This window comes from Giraffa tippelskirchi, chromosome 4 (assembly GCF_054371585.1).
Source record: "Giraffa tippelskirchi isolate mGirTip1 chromosome 4, T2T-mGirTip1v1.2.pri, whole genome shotgun sequence".
Lineage (NCBI taxonomy): Eukaryota > Metazoa > Chordata > Mammalia > Artiodactyla > Giraffidae > Giraffa > Giraffa tippelskirchi.
Window position 1 is genome coordinate 165,065,330 of NC_137278.1, and position 14,312 is coordinate 165,079,641.

The 14,312-nt window shown below is 35.8% G+C and overlaps 1 protein-coding gene across 4 annotated transcripts in view; it reads left to right on the forward strand.

Moving 5' to 3' along the window:
* Nucleotides 1–14,312, forward strand: part of HCFC2 (host cell factor C2) — a 57,901-nt gene that overhangs the window by 35,360 nt on the left and 8,229 nt on the right. Inside the window, exons 11-15 of one of the 4 annotated variants that reach the window (XR_014083484.1) lie at nt 331–534; nt 1,082–1,155; nt 2,109–3,171; nt 4,696–4,881; nt 7,909–9,801. Coding sequence is in view for 2 of the 4 variants with exons in the window: in XM_081595590.1 (XP_081451716.1) it covers nt 331–534; nt 1,082–1,155; nt 3,034–3,171; nt 4,696–4,881; nt 7,909–8,223 (917 nt within the window). In the remaining 2 variants the exon portion in view is untranslated. Of the gene's footprint in view, nt 1–330; nt 535–1,081; nt 1,156–2,108; nt 3,172–4,695; nt 4,882–7,908; nt 9,802–14,312 lie in introns of those variants that run through there. The other 3 variants (XR_014083485.1, XM_081595589.1, XM_081595590.1) reach the window with 3 other exon arrangements.

Genomic DNA, 14,312 nt, shown 5'->3' on the forward strand with positions numbered 1-14,312 from the left:
TTCATGCCTGATGACTTCTATTTCTTTCCCTAAAATGGAAGTCAAGGCCATTTGATCTATGGTTGAGTAGATTTTAAGAAAAGTGATTCAGGGTTTAGAATGGAGGAAGGAGCTGAGAAGTTGGACATCCATGGATATGATGCATTTTATTTTTCTAAATGTTGATATTTTATGCCTACTGTTTAAGTCATATGGCTGACATTTGTGGTGTTCACATTTAATGATTTTAAAATTGAAAATGCCTAGAACTGGGTGACAAGAACTCTAAGATACAGCAACTACTTGCAGATATTCGTTTGTTAATAGTTAATCTTTTCCCTTTAATTTTAGGTCCTCACACTTCAGCAAATATAGGTGTTCTAAGTAGTTGCCTGGACTTAAGAACAGTAATCCCTGAAACTTCTGTATCCAGTACTGTTTCCAGCGCACAAACTATGGTAACACAGCAGACCATTAAAACTGAATCATCCAGTACAAATGGGGCAGTTGTTAAAGATGAAACTTCACTAACAACATTCAGTACCAAAGCTGAAGGTTTGAAATGTGTTTCACATACTGTATTTTGAGCCATTTTTGTATAGAAATTCAGCAAACGTATTTGTTTTAGATGGGAATTGCATTTCATCTTGGATTGAATTGAATATAAAAAGATAAAGGCGTTTCATTTAAAATCATTATATAATATATTCTCTGCTGCGCTGTAATACAGTCAGACTTTATCTTTCCTACCATGAGTTTATTCAGCAAAATTTTTTTTCCTTAGAAAAGATTAGTTCTATTCTATTGAGTAACAGTTCTTATAGCTTGATCAATTTCTGATTTTGTAAATTCTTATTTTATGATTTTGCAATAGGAATTGTATTTCATGTTTGACAAACATTCTCTGAAGTTCCAGCTAGTCATCAAATCCTTGAAAAGTGAGCTTTGTGAATTAGTTCAAGTTAGAGGGTCCATATTTCTAATTGTTGTGATTTTTTTTTTGTCCCTCTGGCTATTTTTGCATATTTATAAGTTATGTTTTAATGTATCTGTTTGCTCAGTGATTATATAAGTCTTATCTGATAAATTGTTTAATTTTTAGTTGATGAAACATGTGCACTACCTGCAACTAAGATAAGCCGTGTGGAGGCACATGCTGCCACGATACCGTTTTCTGTAAGTATATGCCCTGGAGATGAGATGTGCTTACAGATGGCCAGATACTCTTTAAATGCTGAGCAACTTCAACCTAAATTCAGGAAAAGGCTCTTGGGTATTCTCTTAGTAATTACTTGACACAGATTGAGAAATGGAGGGTTAAAGAGAAAAATGTTCACAGTATAATCTTAAGTGGAAAAAGTTGGATAAAAAATAATATGTATAGTGCATTCCCAATTTTATTAAAAACACACAGTACTTACATTCACACTCTCACATGAGTCCACACAAATCTACACTACAGTGCTAGATGATTTTCTTCAGGTTGTGGGGCCAAAGATAATTTTTGCTTTTTATGTTTTCAGTATTTTTCTATAATGTTAACTTTAATAAGTGGAAATGTGTGTGTATACATAGATATATGTATATATGTAAATTACTTAACAATTTAAAGAATAAAAGGACATGTTATAGAACATAAAACTTGAATGGTTTTATTGCTAGCTGCTTAATAGGAGAACAACAGAATATTGCAATCTTGAGTCAGACATACCTGTAGGATATCCTAATAATCTCTAACATCAGATTTTTTGGTGGAAGGCCAGAATTAGTCTGCCTGATACCAAACTTAAATGCCAGGAATGTGCCTCACAAATATTATACTAAGATTGTCTCAAGTGGATGAATAGGAGGATAATACATATATGTGGTTTTGTATATTTTTAAATTATCAGCCATTTCAACTTATTGCTATGAGCAAGAGCTTTTATTTAACCTAACATTTACCATTTAGAACCTTCAAGAATAGTCTGTAGTTTTAGTTTTCTTTCAGTCATGATTCTGTGGATTTTGATCATGTCTTTACCTTCATCAGCTTTCACCTTTCCAGAATGTTAAGTGCTAGTGTTCTAATAACTCTTCTCAAAGAAGAATTATTAAAATGATTTTTTTCTCTTAAATCTGTTTTACAGTGCATCAGTTGGAATGGTATCTATAGTTGCAGTTGGAGCCAGTTGTTTTATAAAAGTTGTTGAAGAGCATTTTAACAAGTTTAAAGCTATTTCTCTTTTAAAAACCTTAAAGACTCTTCTGGTTAGCTCACTTTGTCATGTGTGATAACCTCAATAACAAGTACTGTGAATTATAAGCATGTACCTCTGCTGTTATATATTTAAGACAGAAATAAATAACTGAAGTACATATTTGTTTTGAGCTTCTGGAAACAGTGTCTCATTTATAAAGAAGATGGCTTAAAAAGGATAAGTATAATTCACTTATCACTAAAAGTAGTTTAAGGTACAGGAAGTTTATTTGTTAAAGCAAGATAAAAATGTCAAACTGTTTAATCTCCTTTTTAGTGTATGCTAAATTATATTCAAATTGCATTTTAGTTTTGAACACTTTTTCTCCTTTTAGGTTTGGAGAATCACAGGTATTTCAAGTGCAAAGATCACTGAATTTTTGCTAGTTGTTTTTGAATCTAGAAATAAGCCAGCTTGCAATGAATTTTTCCTTATTCGCTCCTTTTGGAGCGAGTTGTAATGTCACACTAAAGGGATTATTACATTTTCTGAGAGAGTCTCTGAAATGACAATGTTCTATAAAACAGCTGGCATTTTAACGTATCACTGATTGGAAAGCATGCTAACTCCAGCTAGGTTGATAGCCCAGAGCTACTGACTTGGAGAATGCCTGTCACTCTCTGTGTTTGAATTGGTATCCCTTTCTCACTGTCAGTTGACCTAATCTGTTAAGAGTTTATTTACTTATGAGCTATTAATGTTGTGGCATTTACCCATGTACCTACTTGTAGATCACTGCATGGAGTTATTAAATCTTGGCATTTCTTGTATGTTCAGTTAGAGTCTTCATAAATTTTTCTTTCTCTGAAATTAGAAAGAGACTCCTTCAAATCCAGTGGCCATGGTGAAAGCAGGAGAACGACAGTGGTGTGACGTAGGAATTTTTAAAAATAATACAGCTTTGGTGAGCCAGTTTTATTTGCTGCCAAAAGGGAAGCAAAGCATTTCAAAGGTAGCTATTGACGTGTTTTCTACACTGTTAGTTATAAGCCTCAAACATGAAATTTTAAGAAATAATCCTGATTCAGGACATTTGAATGAGTGAAATTGGTATCTGTTTACTACCTATAATTGAGAGTTCTATATATATATATATATATATATATAGTTATTGTATTCCTTTTTTAAGGCTCTGTTTATAGAATATATCACAAGCAGGTTATTTAAAAAAGTCTTATACACTCATTGGGCTGGATTTTGAGTCATAAATGATACAGTCTAGCCAGTACAGATGAAGATTTCTTGAAGTATCTCTAATGTTGTTACCTGGAGTGTTTAGAACAGAACTTTTTTTTTTACTTAGAACTATTGTTAGTCCCAATTTCATAATTTAAGAAATGTAAAGCCCTTAACACTATCGAATACAGTGAGGACCTTATATATATAGATGAGACATTAACCTTCTAAGAATTATGAAATAGATAACAGCTCCAAAGCACACTGAACTAATTTTTTTCTGGAATGGGAATTGCAGAGAGGAAATTGCCAACAAAATGGATATTCAGGTTTGAATCTCCCAAAGATCTTACAAATGGAGAATATAACATTTATCATTATATTTTAGTTTCTCTAATACTTCTTTCTGGTATTCCACTTTTATATATTGAATCTTCCAATTCTTAACAAAAATAGACATCCTGGTTAATATTGTGTTAGTATTATGCCTAACAAAATTTCTGGCTGTAGTTTGATTTCATATATATGGAAATACCTGTATCTAAGGGCCTGGTAGCTATCTGTCTTTCCCAAAAGAAGGAAACATAAAATTTAGAGCTAGTAAACTTGAGTTTGAGTCATCAGTTTCAGCACTTGACATTGTAACCTTGGACAAATCACTTGTTTAATCTCGCTGAGACTCAGTTTCCTCATCTGTGAAATGGAGTAACCCCTTAAAAATGGGATGAAATGTTGGCACTGTCTCACAGTGATGTAGTGATGTAAAAACTATTTGAAACCTGTAGGTGTTATGAGCTTCCTACCTAGAGTATGCAATCTGGTTATTTTCAGTATCCGCTGAATATTAATTTTTAAAATGCTCTGTGCTGGCATGCTAGTTGTTCCTTTTTTATCAAGCTTGCTTGCCTATGTCCAAAAGGTATCGTTCCTGGCCAGACTGACAGTAAGTCTTCTGAGATTTCTACTCCAAGTTAAATTTACATGGAGATAGTTATTACTTTGTTAATAGTGGTTAGTTTTTTTCTCTTTTCTCTATATTCTTGATGTGCAGAATACGTTTATATTTCTTTTTAAAACTAGTGACTCTCAACTGGAAAGACACTTTTCCTCTGGATGAGAATCACTAATTTATGGGCTTATTTACTTTTGTTTTGAGGAGGTTCATTCTATATATGAAAGAGGAAAATAAATAATGTACACTACAACCCTAAAATTTAATTCATTCTTTAAAAGTTTTGTTATTCAATGAAAAATAATTAATTGCATCTTTTCTTTGACTTTTGCATATATTGCATTTTAGATAGGAAATGCAGACGTACCTGACTACAGTTTACTTAAGAAACAAGATCTTGTTCCAGGCACAGGATACAGATTCAGGGTTGCTGCCATCAATGGTTGTGGAATAGGCCCTTTCAGCAAAATCAGTGAATTTAAAACTTGTATTCCCGGTTTTCCTGGAGCTCCTTCTGCAGTCAGAATTTCAAAGGTGAGACATCAGGTCAAGACTTAATGATTTAAATTACTGAAACTTTGTACATGAAGTAAAACTATCAGTTTAGAGATTCCTTTTAGTGTCTGATGAAATGAGAGATATCTGAAAGGGGTGGATTAAAATTTTTTAAAATATTTTTTGCTAATCACTCATGATATATATTTATTTAAAATATTTTAATTTATTTGGCTGTGCTGAGTCTTTTTTTAAAAAATTATTTATTTATTTTTGGCTGTGCTGGGTCTTTGTTGCTGCATGGGGTTTTCTCTAGTTATGGTGAGAGGGGGCTACTCTCCCGTTACAGTGAGCAGGCTTCTCATTGTGATCGCTTCTCTTATTGTGGAGCACAGGCTCTAGGGCCCAGGGTCTTCAGTAATTGTGGCACATGGGCTCAGTAGTTGCAGCTCGTGGGCTCTAGAGTGCTGGCTTAGTAGTTGTGTGTGCTGAGTCTTAGTTGCAACATGTGGGATCTAGTTCCCTGACCAGGGATCAGCCTGGGCCCCCTGCATTGGGAGTACAGAGTCTTAGCCACTGGACTACCAGAGAAGTCCTCATTTGTGATATTTTTAAAATTTATTTATTTTTAATTGGGGGATAATTGCTTTACAATGTTGTGTTGGTATCTGCTATACATCATCGTGAATCAGCCATAGGTATACATATGTCCCCTCCCTCCTGAACCTCTCTCCACTGCCCAACCCTTCCCACCCCTTCCCACCCCTCTAGATTATCACAGAGCTCCAGGCTGATTTCCCTGTAACTTCCCATTAGCTATCAGTTTTACACATGGTAATGTATATATTTCAGTGCTGCTTTCTCAATTAGTCCCACACTCTCCTTCCCCTGCTCTGTCCATAAGTCTGTTTTCTATGTCTGAGTCTATCCTTCTACCCTACAAATAGGTTCATCAGTACCATTTTTCTAGATTCCATCAGTTAAGTTCAGTTCAGTCACTCAGTCGTGTCCGACTCTTTGTGACCCCATAGACTGCAGCACACCAGGCCTCCCTGTCCATCACCAACTCCTGGAGCCTACTCAAACTCATGTCCATCAAGTTGGTGATGCCATCCAACCATCTCATCCTCTGTTGTCCCCTTCTCCTCCCACCTTCAATCTTTTCCAGCATCACGATCTTTTCAAATGAGTCAGTTCTTCACATCAGGTGGCTAAAGTATTGGAGTTTCACCTTCAGCATCAGTCTTTCCAGTGAATATTCAGGACTGATTTCTTTTAGATATGTGTTAATATATGATATTTTTTTTCTGTTTCTGACTTACTTCACTCTGTATAACAGGCTCTAGGTTTATCTACCTCATTAGAACTGACTCAAATTCATTCCTTTTTGTGGCTTAATAATATTCCATTGTACATATATACCATAACTTCTTTTATCCATTCATCTGTCGATGAACAACATCTAGGTTGCTTCCATGTCCTGGCTATTGTCAATAGTGCTGCAGTGAATATTAGGGTACCTGTGTCTTTTTCAATTATGATTTTCTCAGGGTATATGCCCAGTAGTGGGATTAAAAAATGTTCAACAGTGATTATTATTAGAGAAATACAAATCAAAACTACAATGATATATCACCTCACACTGGTCAGAATGGCCATCATCAAAAAATCTACAAATAATAAATGCTGGAGAGGATGTGCAGAAAAGGGAAACCTCTTGCACTCTTGGTTGGAATATAAATTTATACAGCCACTTGGAGAACAATATGGAGATTTCTTTAAAAACTAGGAATAAAACTACTGTATGATCCAGCAATTCCACTCAGTTCAGTTCAGTTGCTCAGTTGTGTCCAACTCTTTGTGACCCCATGAATTGCAGCACGCCAGGCCTCCTTGTCCATCACCAACTCCCGCAGTTTACCCAAACTCATGTCCATCGAGTCGGTGATGCCATTCATCCATCTCATCCTCTGTCGTCCCCTTCTCCTCCTGCCCCCAATCCTTCCCAGCATCAGGGTCTTTTCCAGTGAGTCAACTCTTCGCATGAGGTGGCCAAAGTATTGGAGTTTCAGCTTCAACATCAGTCCTTCCAATGAATACCCAGGACTGATCTCCTTTAGGATGGACTAGTTGGATCTCCTTGCAGTCCAAGGGACTCTCAAGAGTCTTCTCCAACACCACAGTTCAAAAGCATCAATTCTTCGGCGCTCAGCTTTCTTCACAGTCCAACTCTCACATCCATACATGACTACTGGAGAAACCATAGCTTTGACTAGATGGACCTTTGTTGGCAAAATAATGTCTCTGCTTTTTAATATGCTATCTAGGTTGGTCATAACTTTCCTTCCAAGGAGTAAGCGTCTTTTAATTTCATGGCTGTTACTGGGCATGATATTTTTAAGGACCCAAATTTCAAGCAGAATTACAGCATCCAAATTTTGGAAAGTCCCGGAGATCTGTATATGCTTCTTATATTAATTTTGTTTTTGTTATATAAATGAAAAGTATTATGCTAGAGAATTTTAATGTGTGTGTTCAGTCGCTCATTCATGTCTGACTCTTTGCCACCCCATGGACTGTAGCCTGCCAGACTCTCCTGTCCATGAGCTTCCCCAGGCATGAATACTGGAGTGGGTTGCCATTTCCTACCCTTCCTAGCTGGGGAGGGGATCTTCCCAGTTCAAGGATCAATCTTGTGTCTCTTGTGTCTCTGCTATTGGCAGGCAGATTATCACCACTGTGCCACCTGGCATTTAATTGTATTATATTTTATCCTAAGGTCATACCTCTATTCAGAGAAGAAAAGCTCTGCTTTCAGATAAGAAAGATCTCTTTTCTTTGGGTGTACAGGCAGACATTTAAGCCTAGTTATGTTTTTTAAAAGGGCATAAATTAAACATTACAGATCCAGGTAAGGTAAATTTTTAAAAATCAACAACAAAAGTTGTAACATCTGATACAGTTACTTTAGTGAAAAGCATCTTGTGTTCTAAAGATAACATAATAAGTGCTATTAGAGAAAACTTCAGAACCTTTATCTGTTTTTGTTTTTCTGCTCACTTCAAGAATGTTGAGGGCATCCATCTTTCCTGGGAACCTCCAACTTCACCTTCTGGAAATATTTTGGAATATTCAGCCTACTTGGCTATCCGCACAGCACAAATACAAGATAATCCAAGTCAACTTGTGTTTATGAGGATTTATTGTGGTCTTAAGACATCATGTATAGTAACTGCTGGGCAGCTTGCAAACGCACATATTGATTATACATCCAGGCCTGCCATTGTGTTCAGGATATCAGCAAAGAATGAAAAGGGATATGGACCAGCTACACAAGTTCGATGGCTTCAAGGTAACAATAAAAAAGCACCTTTAAATTGATTTTCTTTTTTTTTTTTACTGAAGCTATTGTGATGATTATTTATTAGTAACTGGTTTTGGAGATTTGTCATTTAAAAGAGTATTCTCTGACTGTATTTCTAGCAGTTATGAATTTGAGTTTGTAAGTTGTTCTTAAAATGTATTTGCTCAATTCTAGATCCAAATAAAAGTAGAAAAGAAGCAAAGCCTCTCTGAAAATCAGTATATGAATTCTTCCCTACAGTTATAGCTCTATTATAAAGAAAAATAGTAAAATTAAGATAAAAGCTGGAAGGCTTTATTACCCCAATATCTTTTATAAAGGCCATGTAACTCAGTCATCCTAGAGTTATTGAGATGATTCTAGTAACTGGCTGTTGTACACTGTGCTGTCTTATATAGTAAATGTTCCCTACACTGAAAAGGTCCAGTCTTTGAGTACTCCCTCTCACTTTATTCTATATGAGCAGTGGTCCTCTAGCAACTATCTTCTACTGGATAATATTTGTAATACTGATTTTAGTAGCCATTTGATTAATTTCTTTGTTTATCTACAGTTAGCACAGAGCTTAAGAAATTAAAAAAAGAAAGAAGCAAGTTCAGAAACTCTGCTTTGGAATTTTTATCATTTTCCAAGAATCATGGCAACATACAAAAAAGATTAATGGGTTTTCTTGATTCATACTGGGTTGATGTATTGGAATATATTTTTGGCCAAAGCACTTACCTGCCCTCAGCTTCCTGATTAATAGATGAGGGAGTTAAAAAAGTTTACCTTTAAGGTCCCTTTCACCACTTAAATTCAGTATGTTCATTAGAAGTGAAGTTTATCCCTAAATATTTTAACATCTAATTTTGCTTTTGCTGAAATTAAAATGTTCATAATTTAAAATTCAGAGTTTTACGTCCTCCTTATCACAGGAAGAAAGAAGCACCTTAACAGGACATGAGTTTTGAAATAGTGTTTTAAACATTTGTAAGATTTTTGTAAATGCTCTAAATGTTTTATTTTTGCATTGTTTTTACCTTGAAATTGTATAAACTTTTTTACAACTGAAATATAAGCATTAGACAGCTTACTCAGGTTCCATTACAACCTTAAAGATACATATAGGCATTATGGAGAGTCTGCTACAGGTGACTTGTTTTAAGCCTTTTAGGAATTTCATGATTCCACTGCCTATTCAAATCCAGAATAAATATATAGAGCAATAATTGCAGAAAAGACATTTCAGACTAAGCTGCAGTAACTGCAGGAGCACAGGTCTGTCCTTTTTATACCATGTAACCTTTTGCCAGTTGAGGTTGACTGAGTAGCTATGTCCTCAAACTTCATGTATAATACTCCCAGCAAAGATGGATTTAATTGTGCAGAACTGATATGTATGTATGTTCCAGTTACTAATTTAAAGTGTATAGAATATTTTAATATATAATTTTTGTAAAGAACTGGGATTTTTATACTACAGTATTTGTAATTAATGTGTCTTCACTAATTAAGTTTCTCTTGAAGAAAATATGCAAACTGTTAGACACATATTGAGAGATTTCCAAACTCTAAAGGTAAAATAAATGCACTACTGTGGTGTTGTTAGAATACCTTTTTTGTGGCTATATGAATCCTTGATCTCTAAATGTGTACTTTACAAACAGTGTTTACAAGGAGCTTCTCTGGTTTGTTAGCCCAGCACCTGCCTTGGTGAGAGCTTCATTCTGCATTTGTTTAACTCATATGCATTGCTTTTGGCATATGCTTGCTTTTTGCACTAGTAGAATTTTAACTTACCTCATTATTATGTTTGTAATCATTTGTATAGTTTCCATAATATGTCTGATATAGGCTAAAGAAATACCTAACCAAAGTTAAAATAAACGGTAAGCAATTTTGCACATATTAAATGCTAGGGTTTGTTGTGTATGTGTGTGTGTTTAGTTATAAAAAGAGTAAGAATGGAAAGTTACAGTAAGTATATATTTCAAGCCCAGTCATTTTATAATCTACTTGCTTTATTAGGAAAAGGTCTGGCTTTTAACCCCTTATTCTCTACATTAACTGTTTGCATCTTGAAGCACTTCTCTTAATGACAAGGAATAAGTTGACTTTAAGTAAAGAATAGAATATTTGAGTGTGTACATTTCTACCTATTTAGTATTTTGTTTTTTAGTTTACTTTGCTGAAATGCCTCTTCTGTTCCAGACTAGCAGGTGAATATGAACCTGTCGTTCTAAAATATGTCTTATTTTCTAGAGAGAATGACAGTCTTTGTATACCAAGGGATTTACTTTGAGAATTAGCCCAAATTCTTACCATTTTTTTACAATTGTATGTTAACTTCTAGTCACATTTATCCCTTTGATAAATGGTTGGTGACTGAAAGATGCCATAGAGAAATCTCTGTGGCTTTGACATTAATAGTTAATAAGAGATCATTGAGCTGTATGTTTATGAAGAGAATGGATGGGGATAAATAATAGGAGAAGTGCATTTAGCTTCTTATGATTTGCACGTTTTCTAAGTGAAGATCCTCTGGTGTTGCAGTGGGTTATAACATGCAGATATCTTTCATAAGAGGATTTACACTGAGTTAAATTACTTTCTTTACTCCTCCTAGCTGAATAAGCAATTCAGACATACAAGTCTTTGTGCCACAGTCCTCCTGGACTTTGCAGCTTTGGTTCACATAGTAGTAAAAAGATTTTTCTGTAGCATGCTCTTAGAATTATGTTTTCTAAAATATTGTACTGACTTCATTTTAGTTTAGTAAACTTTTTGGCAGCTTAACTAGAAGTAGGATATTATAAACTCACTTTTACCCACATTAAAAAAAAAAAAAACAAAAGCAGAAATAATCTGATTGCATGTATGAGCCCCTGCTCCCTCTAACCCAATCGCATAATCATCTGTAAGAAGGTCAAACTGTTGATCCATTATTTCAAAGACTTGTAGACTAGCAGAGTTTTGTTGCAGAGATGTGGTCTATATAACTGGAGATATTTTAAAAAATTGCAGCACTTGTAGCATAAAAATAACTTGTAACATTGGATATGAAGAGATTATTCGTATTTAAAAGTATTGTAGTCATCTGATCTTAAATGAAGTAGATTACAAAATAGAGTTGGTCCTTGACCATTGAAGGTATAAGTAACTGACAGTTATGTTTTCCAAGACTAATTTTAGGCAGTTTAATGTACTGTGTACCAGTGACATGTAAAATAAAGCACCTTCTCTACTGTAACAAGTTACAGGTTTTATGTATTTTGAATTACATGGAAGAAAAATTAGTGATGGCATAGTAAATCTGTAGAAATATTGATTTTTGTATAAATCACTTAAAATTATACAGGCAATCTTGTAAATAATGTTGGTGTTAGTTGTTCAGTCGCTAAGTCGTGTCCAACTCTTTGCAACCCCATGGACTGCAGCACACCTTTTCATGCACTATCTCCCAGAGTTTGCTCCAACTCATGTCCATTCTGTTGATGATGCCATCCAACCATGTTATCCTCTGTTGCCCCCTTCTCCTTCTGCCCTGTCTTTCGCAGCATCAGGGTCTTTTCCAGTGAGGCAGCTTTTTGCAGGTGGCCAAAGTATTGGAACTTCAGCATCAGCATCCTTCCAGTGAATACTCACGGTTGATTTCCTTTAGGATTGACTGGTTTGGTCTTGCTGTCCAAGGGACTCTCAAGAGTCTTCTCCAGCACCACAATTCAAAAGCATCAGTTTTTTGGCACATAAAGAATGAATTGTGTTCTAAAAACTTGTTTATGAGTTAGTGGATTGTGTTTGGGAGTCATTTTCTGAATCAAATATAAAGCTTCTCTAACCTTTATTGTAGCTAAACTAGTATGCTTGCAAGTAAAAAGGCAAATGGCTCTAAGAAACAGATTAACCTAGTTGTCACATTTCTTTTTTTTTTTTTTTTGGTCTTGTTTACTTTTAATATTTTTTTCTTTGGCTTTTCATTTTAATTCATAGCAGCCCGTCTTCTGTCCCAAGCTGCTCCATCAAAATGGCTGTAGCAAAGGTCAGGGATAACATCTCATTTCCCAAATCCAGTTAATTATTTCATTGTACTTAATCTTATCATTTGAAACTTCAACCAGTTTAAACTTGACACTTTCACCTTTTTTTAGCTTCTGTCAGACTGTGCCCTCTGTCTTCTTATGTACCTCCTCTGTCTGCAGTCCTCTTTTCCACTCCCACCTGTCTCCAGAGGTTCCCGTAAATGTTGCCAATCTGCTGAAGCCTTTCCTGACATAATTTATTTCTAGGGAGATTTGACTCCTTTTTCTTGTGCCCCCACTGCCCTTTGTTCAGTCTGTCATAGCAGCCTAAAAGCTGTTGTGCCCTTACTTGTCAGCATTGTTCCTCTCCTTCTGCCAGGTGGTAGGTCTTTAGGGCAGAGACTGGGTCTTTATATCTCTTCCATATCAGCCATTTAGCTGGTACTTAAATATTTTAACAAATGATTAAAGAAAATTGTCACCTTTATATCTCTTTCCATACTCCCCCTCCTCTTCTCAAATTGCATCAAAGTGCAAGGGAGGCTTTCAAAGGGAAAGAGATTTTAGCAGATTTAATAAGCTTTTGGAGGAAATACAAGCTTCACCTTTGTCTTACTCTACCCTGCTGTTACTTAGGTTCCTAAGAGAAGTTCTGAGATAAGTAAGAGATATGTTACGTATTTATTAGGCTAAAAAGGATTTAATAGGGGTGTGTATAGATATCAGGAGGGATTCTTTGATCTAAAAAGATCTGAGCATTTAGTGAAATCAGTCAGCATTACTGGATAATGATTTTTAATGATCAGGATTTCTAATGATTTTGGATGATAAGGAAAATGAGCTAAAAATATTTCCAAAGTCAGTCTCTCTGCTGTCCACACAGGAAAGCCATGGACAGTTGTCTAGAAGAAGCTACCTACCTACCTATTTAATATGTAAGCACAGGGAGCTGCTGAAGGACACAGAGCACCAGCATTAGTACCGCACTGGAGTCTGTCAGGTCACTGTTGTCACCTCTAAGCTTACAGGACAGAGGATTTTTACTTGAAAATAAGATGACAGTGGCACACCTTCCTTCTAGGTTTCCCAGTTATACTTGGGAGTTATTATATAGTTATGCATTTCTGTAACTCAGAAAAGACTTTAAAAATCAAGCCTGGAAAAACATGAACTACAACATTCTGGGGAGGAACAATTAATTCTAAAAACTAAAGCTATACCAGCCTCCTTATTCAAAATAGATTTCTGTATCTTCTATTTCTGTATCTGTATAGGGCAGCAGCTAATGTTTATTTTTGAGCAAAGAGTAATCTGTCCACTAGCAATTCATGGTCCAGCAAATGTCCAGCTCTGACCAAGGGAATTATCCATTCCTCCTCCTCTCTGAAAAGACAGAGTGGAAGTTCCTTAAGAGCTTGAAGAAAGTCCCCTCCCTATTTCTCTGTTTCTTATTGAAGAAGGAGGGCAAAACTACAGGTATAATAATTACATCCAATTTAACAAAGGTGTGGGTGTGCCATTTAAGGCAGCATAGCATATAAAAGAGTGGGTGAGGCCCTGTAGGTCTCGTCAACTGCTTGGTCCAGAATCATCCTGCTGCCAGTTGCAGTTTAGCACTTCCGGGTGGCAGTGTCCATTCCAGTTCACATATGGGTAAGATTTTGGGTCTTGCAGCAAGCAGCCTAGGATTTTAAAAATAGCAAAGTGATGTCTGGAACTTTCTGAATGATTGGAACCCGGTTGGGGAGATAGGACCTAAAGGATATTCTGTCTGCTCTCCATTTCCTAGGAATGTGTTGCCAGCCGTTTGCTTCCATGCCTAGTCCACCTCTTGTACCAACTCCCTAACCCAAGATAGTAACTTTGGCCTGTGTTGTTGGGTACAAGGCATAGATGTGTTTCAAGATTTTTTTTCTTTCAGATTTCTAGATTGAATACCAAAATGTATAGTTAATCCCCTCAATCAGATTAAATTGCACTTTAACTGTGCCTTGTTTAATCTGCAAAATGGCACTGCTGGTGATGACGCTGGCAGAGACATGATTGCAAAATTGTTATGACACTTGTGACCAACTCGGGCACCTGTTATTGACCAGTGTGGAGAA